Source organism: Pipistrellus kuhlii, unplaced genomic scaffold (genome assembly GCF_014108245.1).
Source record: "Pipistrellus kuhlii isolate mPipKuh1 unplaced genomic scaffold, mPipKuh1.p scaffold_m20_p_44, whole genome shotgun sequence".
Classification (NCBI taxonomy): Eukaryota; Metazoa; Chordata; class Mammalia; order Chiroptera; family Vespertilionidae; genus Pipistrellus; species Pipistrellus kuhlii.
This window is the reverse complement of record NW_023425545.1, coordinates 288,554-302,500: the sequence shown is the minus strand read 5'-3', so window position 1 is coordinate 302,500 and position 13,947 is coordinate 288,554. Positions and strand designations below refer to the sequence as shown.

Here is a 13,947-nt window from a genome sequence, read left to right as displayed (position 1 = left end):
CGCTGGTGCCTGGCGGGGCTCTGGTCTGCACACCCACCTCCCACTTCCCCGTCCTCCAGCCCAGGTGCCCCACAGCCCACGCACAGGACTCGTCTCCCCGCCGCCGCCACCTCACCAAGGTCACACCCTCACCTCCCGCCTCCCTCTCCCTCAGGCCGCCCCTGGCTCTCAGGCCGCCCTCTTTCTCCCCCTCCCCCCTGCGGCCTCTGCCCAGCCCCTGCCAGGCTGACCTGGTGTGAGAGGCGCCTCCTCTCTCTGGCCCATTCCCACACCCCCTCCTCCCTGCACCCTCTGAAGCTGGGCTTCTGTCCCTCTGGTCATCCCCGTGTAACCACATCCAATGGACACGCTTAGTCCTCGTCCGCCTCCAGCGTTGACCCTCCCTCCCTCCCTGAAATTCGCCCTTTCCGTGGTCTCGTGGGACACCATTCCCTCCGGTGTCCTCCACGTGTCTGGCCACGCAGGTGTACAGCACAGGGGTAGACAGTCACGTGCTTTACGAAGTGTCCCCCACTCTTGACGTTTGCATGGCAGAGCTCCACAGGCCCTGGCCTCCCCCTTTTCACCCCGAACCTGACAGCAGCCAACAACTGGCCATGGACACTGCTGGTCTCCCAGGCCGGCCACACGGCCCTATCCCACCGAGGACTCTCCATGCATCAAGCGAACTTCTCTCTTTTTCAAACCCACCTGAGGATCTTTTCCCCTTGACTTTTTAGAGCGTGGAAGAGAGAGGAGAGACAGAGAGGAACACTGGTGTGAGAGAGACACATCGATTGGTTGGTTGCCTTCCGCACTCACCCTGACCAGGGAGCCTGCAACTGAGGCATGTGCCCTTGACCGGAATCGAACCTGGGACCCTTCAGTCCACAGGCCCAAGCTCTACCCACTGAGCCAAACCGGCTAAGGCTCAGCTTCTCTTCTTCAGGGTCACCTGGTGTGGGAAGGCTCCTTTGTCATCTATTCCCGAACAGGCTTTACCTCAGCGCGTGGCTGGACGTGTTCCCTCCACCCACCAAGCTACCATCTTGCTTCTCACCGCATCCTCCTGGGGAGCCCTGTGCCCGGCCCACAGAGAACTCAGGGGGCCTTTGTAGGACATTGGAGCAAACTGAGCAGAAGTCTAACCCTCCCGTCATCTCCGAGGTGCGTGAAACACAAAGCAGCGAGACACAGGTTCTCCAGGCAGGGAGAATCCGGTCCCGGAGGAGGATCCGGTCCAGAAGCACCTGGCAAAGAGCCAAAGCCTCTAAACGGGTGCCCTTGGGCTTCTGCCGCTCTGCCTGTGGTTTGTGTTGGCAAGGGGCAGCGGCCCGAGGGCTGTCACTCACGTCTCGCCTCAGTGTGGTGTGCATACCCACGCTGACAGCAGGGCGTGAGGCACGGTGGCTCCGAGCTTTGCAGGATATTTGCCCCGTCCCCTTGGTCCAGCCACTAAGTCCCACCAGTGCCCCCAGAGCTGTGACACCCTCTGTGATGAGGTGAGTGAGGCAACATTTTTTAAAAAAGTTTTTTTTATTGATTTTGGAGAGGGAGGGAGAGGGAGAGAGAGATGGAAACATCAATGATGAGAATCATTGATCAGCTGCCTCCTGCAGGCCCCACATTGGGGATTAAGCTCGCAACCCGGGCACTTGCCCTTGACCAGGAATTGAACCAGTTCATAGGTCGATGGTCAATCACTGACCCTGGCCGACCCGGGGTGGGGCTCACATTTACAGAGATGCCAACAGCACGCAGTAATCAAGAGATTTAAATAAATGAGATCAACAAACTATGGCCAGTGGAACAATCACCTGTTTTCCAATAACATTTTGTTGGATCAGGTTAGCGCGAGGGGTCTGGGGCAGGTGGTACAAGTGCCCAGTCCAGTCTGACCTTTATTTATCATTTTGATATTCTGTCCATCGTGTGAGAATAAACAAGTCATCTTTTCTGTCAAAGAACAGTTTAGAAAGCCGCCATTTTGGACTGTGTGACTTGGCAGCTGCCATGTTGGCTGCATGGCTTACAGCTCCCCTGGGGGCCGCCATCTTGAAACAGCAAAGGCCAACCCCTTTCCTTTGAATTAGCCAATCACGAAAGACTGTGCGCCTGAGCTCCAATCAAGAGCAAAGGACAGGTCACGTGCATCAGCGATTATAAACCCAAGCAGCCCACCTGCTCAGTGTGCCCACCCTTCTACGCAGAAGTAAACAGGTTTGCCTTGCTGCCTGGCTCCCGAGTATGTTTTATGTTCTACCAGGACCCCTGACTTGGGGGGCTCGCCTTATTTCTAACAATCGTGACTTTTGCATTCATTTGATTTTGTAAAAATGTGCGTTAAAATGACTTTTACAGAAAGTCATGATGCATGGAGAGTCCTCGGTGGGATAGGGGCGTGTGGCCGGCCTGGCAAAGAAACAGCCCTGGCCAGTGCGGCTCCTTTGGTTGGCGAATTGAATCTCCAGTCAGGACCCAGACCCAGACTCTGGGTTCAATCCCAGGTTGGGGCTCATGCCAGAGGCTACTAATTGATGTTTCTCCTAAAAATAAACTAAAAAAAAAAAAAAAAAGGAAATGCAAAAAGACATTTAAAAGTTACCCAATCCTTTTGTACGAAATAACACGGAACATTTTTCAGTGAAATACTCCTTGGAGACAGATTAGTTTACAGCCTGTTTGGACTCACATTAAACTGAACAGTCTCTGGAAGCCAGGGCAAGAGCAGGAAGGCAGGAGTGTGTGGGGCGCACCAGGGCCGGGCCCTCCCTGGCCTCCCACGGGAGGGACAGGGTTCCCTGACGTGGATCACCCAAGAGCACTGGCGGATCTTGCACCGCGGAGGTCCCCCTCCATGGGGTCCCCCATGAGACACACGCTGAGTCCTGAGCAAAGGACCCTGACATTTTGCTTTGCTGGGCAGCCTCACCTGCTTACCAATGGGCTTTTTGAAATACTAGACATGATTTCAAAATGATTTCTGTCTGTGTGGACGCCTACGGGCCCAGGAACTCCAAGTGAGAAAGGCAGTGACTTTCCTCTGACATCGGATGTGGTCTCAGCCTGTGTGTCCCAGGGGGTCATGTGCCAGCGTCACCCCACACCCCAATCTGGAACTCCATGTCCCTCAGAGCCAGAAGGTGAGGGCACGCCCCTGTCCTTGTCAGTGCCCGGAGGGGGAAGGACTCTGAGACCAGGCAGCCAGCAAGAGCAGGGCCTGTCCCCTAGGGTAGTGGTCAGCTAACCGCGGCTCGTGAGCCACATGCGGCTCTTTGGCCCCTTGAGTGCGGCTCTTCCACAAAATACCGCGGCCTGGGCGAGTCTGTTTTGAAGAAGTGGCGTTAGAAGTTAAAAAAAATTTGGCTCTCAAAAGAAATTTCAAAAAAAGAAAGAAATTTCAATCGTCGTTCTGTTGCTATTTGGCTCTGTTGACTGATGAGTTTGCCGACCACTGGCCTAGGGCCACACATTCACTTCCTCCGCGTTCCTTACCTTCACCCCATGATGCAGAGGCCTGCAGCCCCTGGACGCAGGGACAGTGAAGGTTTGCGGGTGGAGCGGCGAGATTTAGGCATTTTGGCGGGAAAGGCTTTTCCTGACCATCGGGGAAAGACTTAGATTTCCTTCCCGCCCATCAGCAGGTTGCGGCCCCTGGGGAAAGTGGTTGGAATCGGTGCAGGGAGGAGGGTCGGCGGGAGACGCCAGCCAAGGGTGCTCAGAGGAGCCGAGGGGAGCCCCACCCCTGCCAGACCACAGAGCAGGCCCGCAGCCTGCTCCAGCCGGCTCCTACCGGGAAGCGGGGTCACTCACTTCTCGGAGAACAGAGAACAGGCCCGGGGGTGGATACAGGCACACCCCGAGGCCCGAAGGAGTTTCTCCTGTGACTGGCCTCATGGCCGCTCAGAGCCAATCATTAACCCCCTGAAACCCCCACTGGAGAGGCCCGGGAACAAGCGCTGGCTGAGGCTGGAAATGCAGAGGCGGCTGCTGCAGGGGGGCCGAGTCCCCAGTCCCCTCCCGCCAGGGTGGCAGGGCAGTGGCTCGGCCAGGGTCCCAGGGCACCGGCAGAGGACTGCCTGGCAGGTGGGGTGGCAGAGGCCGGGCTGAGGAGCTCTGTGGGGTGGGCCTGTGGCTGGGGCAGGCTGGCGGCCTCAGGAACACGGAGGAGGGTGCAGATGGTTTAAGGTTTGCCCACCCAGAGTGGCCTCAGTCCCACAGCCCCCCTGGACGATGCAACAGCAGTTGTGGGAGATGCTCAGCTCTGGGCAGGAGGGTCAGCAGCCTGTCTCTGCCTTTGGGGTCTGAGATGGGCCTGGGCTCCTGGCCTTGACCTCTAGCCTGCAATGAAGCCAGTAACTCAGACATAGCACCCCCTCCCCCAATGTCAGGTGCCACCTCTCAGTCTGGCCACCCGGCCCAACCCCCACCCACTCTCAGGCCGCAAGGCCTTTAGGGACAGGTACCTGGTGCCGAGTGGCCAGGACCAGCCTGGAGAACCAAGGCCCGAGTCCCAGGGACGACAGTCCAGCCTGGTTCAGAGCCTTTCTCCTGTGGCTGTGGGGACGGACGGGACTGCCTGCCTGTTTTCTGGGATTCCCAGGCCCCGGTAACCCGTTATTTCCCTGGATAACCCTTTGCCTCAGACAGCAGCTCACATAGCGCTTCCTCCAGGAAGCCTGCCCTGATTTCCCCTCCAAGGCTGGCTCTCTGGTCCTTTCTCCCCCTGGCACATCCACCTCTCTCCTCTTGGTCCTTCCCAGGACTGTGCGTTCCTATTGATTTTTTTCCAAGTGGGAGTTGGCACACACACTTTGTCTAATGCAGGGCCAAATGCTAGATTTCTAGGTTTTTGCAAGCCAGTTGATCTCTGCCATTCCTATTCAGCTCTGCTGAGTGACCAGTGCGCTGCCCACCCTCAGTCCGTCCCCCTCCGCCCCCCTGGCCAGGGGACCCCGCGGGCCGGCCAGCGCTGGAGTCCAGCTTTATTTGCCTCCCCAACCCCCTACATCTGCTTGAGCGTGATCAGGGCGCCGCTGCTGACCATGAAGGCGGGGTAGAGCGGCTCCAGGAAGGAGGCCAGGAAGCGGTAGAGCAGGCTCACGCCGCCGGCCACGCCGTAGAAGGACAGGCAGCCGGCGCCGCAGTCCAGGGCCACGCCGAGCGTGCGGTGGTAGGCGCCCTGCAGCACGGTCTGCGTGTTGTTGTGCCACACGGAGAAGCGCAGCGAGTCCCACTCCAGGCACCAGGAGTCGGGGTTGCGGCCCAGCAGGCAGACGATGCTGCCGCGGGGGCCGCCGGGCGAGGGGCTGCGGCGGTAGGTGACGCCCAGGCTCACCCACGAGTTGGACACCTCGGCCTCCCAGTAGTGGCGGCCCTCGGCCAGGCCGCGCGAGCACAGCACCTGCGGCCACTGCTTGAAGCCGCGCAGCGGGCCGCCGGCTGGGAAGGGCTCCAGCAGCACGCCCAGGTTCAGCGCCGAGTGCGTCTCCTTGAACAGGAAGAGCTCCTCGCTGGCCGAGGCCGAGTCGAACTTCAGGTTGCAGTAATCTGGGGGGCGGCGGGGGGGGAGACAGCAGCCGGGTCAGGGCCCCCCTGGCAGAGGACCCTCCACCCCCTTAAGGTCCCTGACCGGTGGGTGGTGGGGATGTGCAGAAATCGCTTAGAGCCGCGGTCGGCAAACTCATCGGTCCACAGAGCCACATAGCAACAGCACAACGATGGACATTTCTTCGGAGAGCCACACTTTTTCAACTTAAAACTTCTTCTAACGCCACTTCTTCCAATAGACTCGCCCAGGCCGTGGTGTTTTGTGGAAGAGCCACACTCAAGGGGCCAAAGAGCCGCATGTGGCTCGTGAGCAGAAGTTTGCCGACCACGGTTTTAGAGGATGAGATGGGTGTTGTCCCAAGGTCCAGGGTGTCTCTCTCTCCTCTCTTTCTCTCTCTCTCTCTCTCTCTCTCTCTCTCTCTCTCTCTCTCTCTCTCCACACACACACACATATGAAATTATTACTTTTAAAAGAATATTGATATTTAGAGAAAGAGGAAGGGAGAGGGAGAGGGAGAGGGAGAGAAACATCAGTGTGAGAGTGCACCAGTCGGCTGCCTCGCTCTGCCTGCTCCCCCCAAGCTGGGGCCAAGCCCGCAGCCTGGCCACGCGCCCTGGCCCGCAGCCGCCTGGTGCGTGGATGACGCCCACCCAGCGGAGCCCACGCTGCCGGGGCCCAAGCTCCGCCTTCCTAGGAGCGCTGAGCGCTGAGGCTCCCGCTGTGCCCTCACCAGCCCCTAACACAGTCTCCCTTTTTACTTATTCAGGATGCAAGATAGAGTGGAACGGGGGTGGGGGTGGGGGGCTATGGAGGGGGACCCTCAGAGGGAGGGCTCACCGAGGGCAGGGCAACCCTGACCCTGGGGACCGCAGGGCAGTCCTGGGGGTTGGGCCCAGCCCAGCCGGGGGGAGGGGGCGGTGGGGACGCGGAGTGGAGAGGGGGGCTGAGGGAGAAATGGACAGGGACTGCCAGCTGGCCTAGCTAAAGTCCCTGGAGGGGGTCAGGCACCCAGCGGGGACAGAGGAGGAGGGACACAGGGCAGGGACGGCCGCAGACCTCTGGGCAGTGGGTGAGGCCTTGTCTCTCTGCCCCCCCCCCCCCCCCCGGGGTAGGACAGCACAGAGTCTTCTTTCCTATCAGGGCCTGCGGGCACAGGCCGGGCCTGAGGTCTCCAGTCCCGGGCCAGAGAGCTGGCATCTCGGGAGCCCTGGCCGGAGCAGAGGCGGGCGGAGCTGGGGAAGTCGAGGCACCTAGGGGCCCTGCTCCCCCCTTCCCCCGCGGTTGGACCCCAGGACCGAGGACTCACACTTGAGGAGCGTCTTCCTGTCCGTGGGGGCGGGCAGCACCTCGTAGGAGTTCATTTTGATGCCTGCGGAGACGGAGGACTCTAAGGACCCAGCCCAGAGGCGTGGCTCCCAGGGGGCAGGGTCCCTGGGAGTTGAGGGGGTGGAGGTGGGGTGCACATGGGCCAGCAGGGCCCTCTGCGACGCCCGGAACCCCCACCGCTGCCCCGCAGGGCCGTCCCCGCCCCGGAATGCCCGCGCCCGGCCAGTACGGACCCTGCAGGAGGAGCTGGTTGACGAGGCTGAGCCCCAGGCCCACCATGCGGCTCCGGAGCTCCGCCAGCGTCTGGGGCAGCTTCAGGAAGCTCTGCTTCTCCTCCCACCTGGTGCCCATCAGGGGCTCCGTGCGGTCCTGGAAGAGCTTGAGCCTGGGAAACTCCTGCGGGCGGGAGGGGCGGCGACAGTGGTGCCAGCTTGCACCAGGGCCCAGGCAGCTGCCAGGGTCCCGCCTCTGCATGGTGGTGCCCAGGGCGCGGGGCAGGTGGAGAAGCTGCTGCTCTCCAGCCTGGGCATCCCCCCCCCCCCCCCCCCCGGCTCCTGGCGTTTGGACACCGTAGCTTCAGGCTTTGCCAAGGCCTGGCCTGGCGCATTGCAGAGTGATTTTAGGAAACAGAGCTGGCACCACCTCCTGCAGCCTCCCACTGCTTAGTGGGAAACCCTGCCAGATGCTTCCTGGGGTGCGTGGGGGGGGGCGGGGGGACAAGGGGAGGGACAGCCCTAGAAGTCTGCTCGGGGTGCGATGTGCTGAAAGGAGAGCTGCGCTGGGAGTTCCCAGCTCCGGGTTGGGGCAGCCCCGGCCCCGCCCATAGAGAAGGCTGCCCCCGACCTTCACCTGACCCCCCCCCCCCCAGCTACCCTGTCTGGTGCCCCCCCCACAGCAGCAGCCAACCGGGCTGTGGCACCAGGCCCGGGCTGAGGAAAGAAATGGGATCTCAAGCCGAAACCCATTTGGCGCAGTGGATAGAGCGTCGGCCTGCGGACTGAAAGGTCCCAGGTTTGATTCCGGTCAAGGCATGTGCTTTGATTGTGGGCACATCCCCAGTGGGGGGTGTGCAGGGGGCAGTTGATCGATGTCTCTCTCTTAACGATGTTTCTAACTCTCTATCTCTCTCCCTTCCTCTCTGTACAAAATCAATAAAATATATTTTTAAAAATAGGAAAAAAAGAAATGGGGTTTCAACCCGGCTCTATAGATTGCTCTGCCTCACTTCCAGCCCTGCCTGGGGGCGGGCGGAGAAACAGACTGTCAGACCCCCAGAACCCTAGGGTGCACCCCTCTGTTCCAGGGGAATGAAGGCAGGAATGTGAGGGTCAGGCTGGGTGCAGGGTCAGGCTGGGTGCTGGGGTGGAGGAAGCCAAGGGCGTGGGTGTCAGCTCAGGACAGATGACCTGGGAGGCAGGGGAGTGGCCCGGTGAAGCCGCCCCACATGCAGATGGCGTAGGAGGAGGGATGGGGTGGGGTGGGGGTGTGCCTGTGGGAGGAGGGATGGGGTGGGTGGGGGCGTGTCTGTGGGAGGAGGAATGGGGGTGGGGTGGGGTGGGGTGGGGTTGTGTCTGTGGGAGGAGGGAGGGTGGTGGGGGTGGGGGCGTGTCTGTAGGAGGAGGGATGGGGAGGGTGGGGGCGTGTCTGTGGGAGGAGGGATGGGGGTGGGGTGGGGTGTGCCTGTGGGAGGAGGGATGGGGTGGGTGGGGGCGTGTCTGTGGGAGGAGGAATGGGGGTGGGGTGGGGTGGGGTTGTGTCTGTGGGAGGAGGGAAGGTGGTGGTGGCCGGGCCTGGCGCGGAGGTGGGGACGGGACCTGCCTGCAGAAACTGCTGGTCACTCGAGTTGGTGAGCACGGTGCGCAGCCAGCTGCTGTCCGCCTCCAGCTTCAGGAGCCAGCTGTGGCTCTGCTGGATGGAGCTGCCCAGCTTCTCCAGGGCGGCGGCCTCCTCTTTGTCCAGAAAATCCAGGACCTTCCCCTGCAGCTGTCTGACCTCCCGGATGATCCCGGAGAAGCAGGAGTGCACCTCATCGCGCATCGTCTGGATCAGTTTCTGGGGGTGCAGGCGCGAGGGTGCGGAGAGAGGCATCTCTGAGCTCCGCCCTGCTCCCTGCATGTCATGGTGCCCAGCCCCCCTCCGATTCCCTCTCTGCCCGCTGCCCCCACCCCACCACGCCGAGCCCTCCGAGTCCCTCCGCCTGGGGCGGGGCGCCGCGGCCAGCAGAGGGCGGGGCGGCCTCACCAGGAGAAAGGCCACCTGCTCGCGGTGCTTCTGGCTGTCGGAGGTGATCATCAGCATCTGGTTCTCCACGTTGGCCTGGACCTGCCGCAACTCCACCTGGTGACGGGGACAGGGGATGTGGAGGAGGGGGCGCCTTGGAGAAGCCTTCTGCAAGCAGCCCTGTGCTCACGCACAGAGGCTTCAAGGAGATGAGGGTGAGGGTGAGGGTGAGGATGAGAAAGAGCAGAGCTGAAGGGGTGCTGGCTGAGGGCCCACCCCCTCCTCTAGGTCTCTGCCCGTTTTTATTTGTTGTTGTTGTTGTTGTTTTAAAATATATTTTATTGATTTTTTACAGAGAGGAAGGGAGAGGGATAGAGAGGTAGAAACGTCAATGAGAGAGAAACGTCAATCAGCTTCCTCCTGCACCACCACCACCACCACCCCACCCCCCCGGGGATGTGTCCACAACCAAGGCACATGCCTTGACTGCAGTGGAACCTGGGACCCTTCAGTCCGCTGGCTGATGCTCTGTCCACTGAGCCACACCAGCCAGGGCTCTTGGCCACACTAACGGCTGCGGAATTTTCCTCCCGGGAAAGGTGTGTGTGGGTGGTTGGGGCGTGAGGGGATGGGGGGTAAAGGTGGGAGAGGGGCTTGCGAAAGACTGGCACCGTCAGTGGAACGCAGAACCCCAGGCCCCGGCTCGGCTCACCTCGCGGCGGGCGCGCTCCTCCTGCAGGGGGATGGCGTCGTGGCCGCGGTGCTCCTCCCGCAGGCAGGCGCCGCACACGCAGCAGCCCTCCCTGCGGCAGTACAGGCCGCGCAGCTCGCCGTGCTTGCGGCACAGGCGGCTGCGGAAGTCCCACCGCGGCTCCAGCAGCCGGTGGTCCCGGGAGGCCGGGTCCTCCGCGTGGCTGCGCAGGTGCTCCTCGCACAGGGAGGCCATGCACTGCAGGCAGGACTTGGCGGCCCTGCGCTTCTGGGGGCCGCAGAAGTCGCAGAGCACGTCGCGGGGCCCGGCCTGCGTGAGGCAGGCCACCATGTCCTCCAGGGTCACGTTCTTGCAGAGGCGCGGCCGCGAGGCGAAGCTCTCCCGGCACTGCGGGCAGTACAGCGTCTCGCCCACGGCCGCCTGGTGGTCCCAGAAGCCCTGGAGGCAGGCCATGCAGAAGTTGTGGCCGCAGGCCGTGGTGGCCGGGCTGCGGAACACCTCCAGGCAGATGGGGCAGAGGACCTGGTCCTCCAACTTGCAGAGGCTGCGGGTGGTCCTCGGCGGGAGCTGGCCGGGCGGAGGCCGGGAGGGCGGGGCCCGGGGCTGCGGGGCCGGCACATGGTCCCGGACGGGCTCTGGGGAGAAGGAGCAAAGCCATGGGGAGGCCTGGGCAGGCGCTGAGGGGGCCTGACAGGGGTACCCCGCTCCTCTGAGAGGCAGCTGTCTGCCCAGGGGGACAGGGACAGTGCCGTCCGTCAGCCTGTAGCGGGGACAGAAGTTGGGGGCTGAGTCCTCCTGGTCCCCAGCCCTAATTCCTGGAACAAGTCCGGGACGAGAGGGTGGATGGCAGGGCAGTCACAGGACAAGGGAAAGGAACCCCTCCCCTGGCACAGGTACTTACGTGAACCTCTCTGCATGTCAGGGAGGGCCAGGGCGTGGCTGCCTGTCGGAAGGGAAGAGCCCGCGGGCACTCAGGTGCAGGGCCCCTGCCCCCCTGGTCCCGTCTAGCGGGCTCCCACCCCACCCCTGCATCTCCCTGGGGCTGGTGGCCACCATCTCACCTTTCCCTTCGGCTGTGCTTTGCAGTCTCCCTATCTAGCTGCCCCCTCACTCCCTCTGACTGTCCTCAGTTTTGCTTCCTGACGTCACAATCCAAGTGGGACCAGGCCCAGCCTCCTGCTTGTGACGTCAGCGGGGAAGGTGTACGCTGGGCCTGCTGCGGTGCCGATGGCTCTGCCTGTCGGCAGACGCTCCCTCAGCCGGGGCCTGCGTTTCAGGAGTCCGAGCTGCCACTGCACCCGGGGCCAGCGCAGTGGGATTGAGGGACTCATGGGAACCCGAGGGGGGAAATGGCAACTCAGTGGCAGCAGGATCTGGGGCAAATTGAGTGTCTCTGGACCATGGCTCTTCTCTGATGAATCCACGGGGGTGTGGTAGGAGATGGTAAGTCAAGGCCCCCTCTTGGTCTAGAGCGGGTTGGTCCGATCATTATCTGATCGCTGATCCTAAAGATTGATGCTTCCCACTCTGGTCCTGACCCTCAGGAGGAAAAGAGGGATGAGCAAAACTGGAGGGGGACCCTCATTGCCCTGAGGGCTTCTTGTTCGTCTTTCTCCTTCTCATTCGTCCCTGTCCAACAGGACCTATGTCCTGAGACGTTGGTGGTATGTCACTTTTTGTTTCAAAAAGTTATGAAAGTTAGATTTTGAGCAGCCGAATTTGACTTGGAGGAAATAATAGCCTCAAAAGAAAGCTCACAAAGGGCAAAGCCTATAAATTCCACCATAAAGTCAACATGGAAAACATCAATCTTAATGGAAATGTTTTTTAAAAATTGAATTTTTTGAAACATTTTATTGCTTTTATTTTTTTAATGTATTTTTTTTTTATTGATTTCAGAGAGGAAGGGAGAGGGGGATAGAAATATTAATTATGTGAATCACTGATTGCTTCCTGCACACCCCACACTGAGGATTGAGCTCGCAACCTGGGCATGTGCCCTGACCGGAACTGAACCATGAGCTCCTGGTTCATAGGTTGATGCTTAATCACTGAGCTACGCTGACTGGGCTGTTTTACTGATTTGAGAAAGGGAGAGGGATAGAGAGAGATCAATGAGAGAGACACATCCTTCAGCTGCCTCCTGCACACTCCATACTGAGGATTAAGCCCAAAACCTGGGCATGCGCCCTGACCGGGAATCCAACTGTGACCTTCTGGTTCATAGGTCGATGCTCAATCACTGAGCCAACCTGGCTGGGCCTTTATGAAAATGTTTTTACAGAAAATGAGAACAGAGAACTTGGAAACAACTGAATTGCCCGGCATAGAACACCGATCCAGGAATTAACTGGCTGCATGGAGTGCCGGTTCCCTCCGGTGGAAAGCTTTCCTAATGAGAATGCGCGGGGTGATTCTTGCTGCAAGTTTAGCCAGAGGCTGCCACCTGGGCTTTGTGACAGCAGATTTGGCCACTCGGTGATCTGTTCCAGGTGCTGGTGCTGCCGGCAGCCGGCAGCAAGCCCTCCGTGGAGCGCCAGCAGGCAGAACGCCAGGGCTGTGGAGTAGATCCTTGCTTTCTTTTGCAGATTAACCAGGGGGCATCAGGTAGCCACAGGACCTGAACTGCCCCTCACAAACAGCGTGTTCTCTCACCCACCCGGCCTGTGTGAGGAGTAATTGCTTAGAAACAGGTGTGACTCTTTCAGACGCCGGGGCAATGACTGTCGGCACTGTGCTGCCTCCTGCTGGCGGAGGAAGAGATCTTTATTATTTATGTATTTTTTTATCCTCACAGGAGATGTTTGATTTTAGAGAGAGGGAGAAAGAACCATCGATGTGGGAAACACCCATCGGTTCGCCTCCCGTACTTGCCCCAACCAGGGACCGAACCCACAACCTAGGTGATTGCCCGACCCTCCACCTTTTGTGCCTGGGACGGTGCTCCAACCAGCTGAGCAGCCACAGCGCTGCAGCTTCTCCGGGGCAGCGGAGCAGCTCCCAGCAGGGTCCTTTGTGTAAGGTGACCAGATGGCCCGATTTTTAACAATTTGTCCCGCGTCTCTCGGCGTTTTAAAAAAGTTGGGACGCGGGACAAATTGTTAAAAATAGGGACTGTCCCGCCAAAAGCGGGACGTCCGGGCACCTTACCTTTGTGCCTCTACACCATGAGCTCAGCTTTCCCCAGTCCCTGGACAGCGGCTTCCCCCTTTTCACAACCCCGACTCCTCCCTTTGCTCCTGGGGCCCGGAGCGTCCTGTAATCACTCCACCTGCGACATCCGTGTGCCCCAGGCCCTTCCTTTCCCCACAGCCTGGTAACCACTGGGTCTCCCGCTCACTGGATCCTGCTGACACCACCTTGTACCTGGTTCTGGACCTCTGTGTCCAGTTGTCTCCTATGGGGAAGAGGGGGGCGGAGGGGGGAGACAAAGGCCTTTTGAGGACCCCACATGCTGCCTGGTGCCGGAAGTGATGGGTCCTCTCGTTTCTTACCCTCTACCTTGCAGAAGAAACGGGCTACTGGTCACTTACCCTCTCCCTGGAGGACTGTTTCCCCCGGCCCGTGTGGCTCATTGGGTTGGGCGTCATCCCCATGAACCAAGAGGTCACAGTTCAATCTCAGTCAGGGCTCCATCCCCAGTAGGTGGTGTGCAGGAGGCAGCTGGTCAATGTTTCTTATTGATCTCTCTCTCTCTCTCTCTCTCTCTCCTCTCCCTTCTTCTCTCTGAAATAAAAACTACAAAACACCTCACTCCTCCCCCATCTCTTTCCAGCTCTGTGGGTGCCCATCTGTCCCACCTTCTGGTCCTTAGCACCGAGTCCTCTCAGATTCAGGGAAATGGAAGGGGTGGAGGGAGGCCCAGCACCGCCGGGCAGTCTTGGCAGCAGGAGATCGGGCCTTTGTGGGCGGCCCTGCTGGCAGAGGTGAAGCTCACCACTGAGAGGGCAGGAGGAGCGTGGATGCTGAGTGGACACATGGATGGTGAGTGGACACAGGAGCTGAGTGGACACATGGATGGTGAGTGGACACAGGAGCTGAGTGGACACATGGATGGTGAGTGGACACAGGAGCTGAGTGGACAAATGGATGGTGAGTGGACACAGGAGCTGAGTGGACACATGGATGGTGAGTGGACACAGGAGCTGAGTGGACAAAT

At 60.2% G+C, this 13,947-nt stretch overlaps 1 protein-coding gene across 1 annotated transcript; it reads right to left on the bottom strand.

Annotated features, from left to right (window-relative positions):
- Positions 1-4,914: 4,914 nt before the first annotated feature.
- Positions 4,915-10,643, bottom strand: LOC118704430 (tripartite motif-containing protein 16-like; the record flags this gene model as incomplete). Its single annotated transcript, XM_036412106.2, has 6 exons — positions 4,915-5,529; positions 6,837-6,899; positions 7,090-7,252; positions 8,675-8,908; positions 9,098-9,193; positions 9,789-10,643. Coding segments are annotated over 6 exons (1,956 nt in total), but the record flags the coding sequence as incomplete, so codon positions are not given.
- Positions 10,644-13,947: the final 3,304 nt, after the last annotated feature.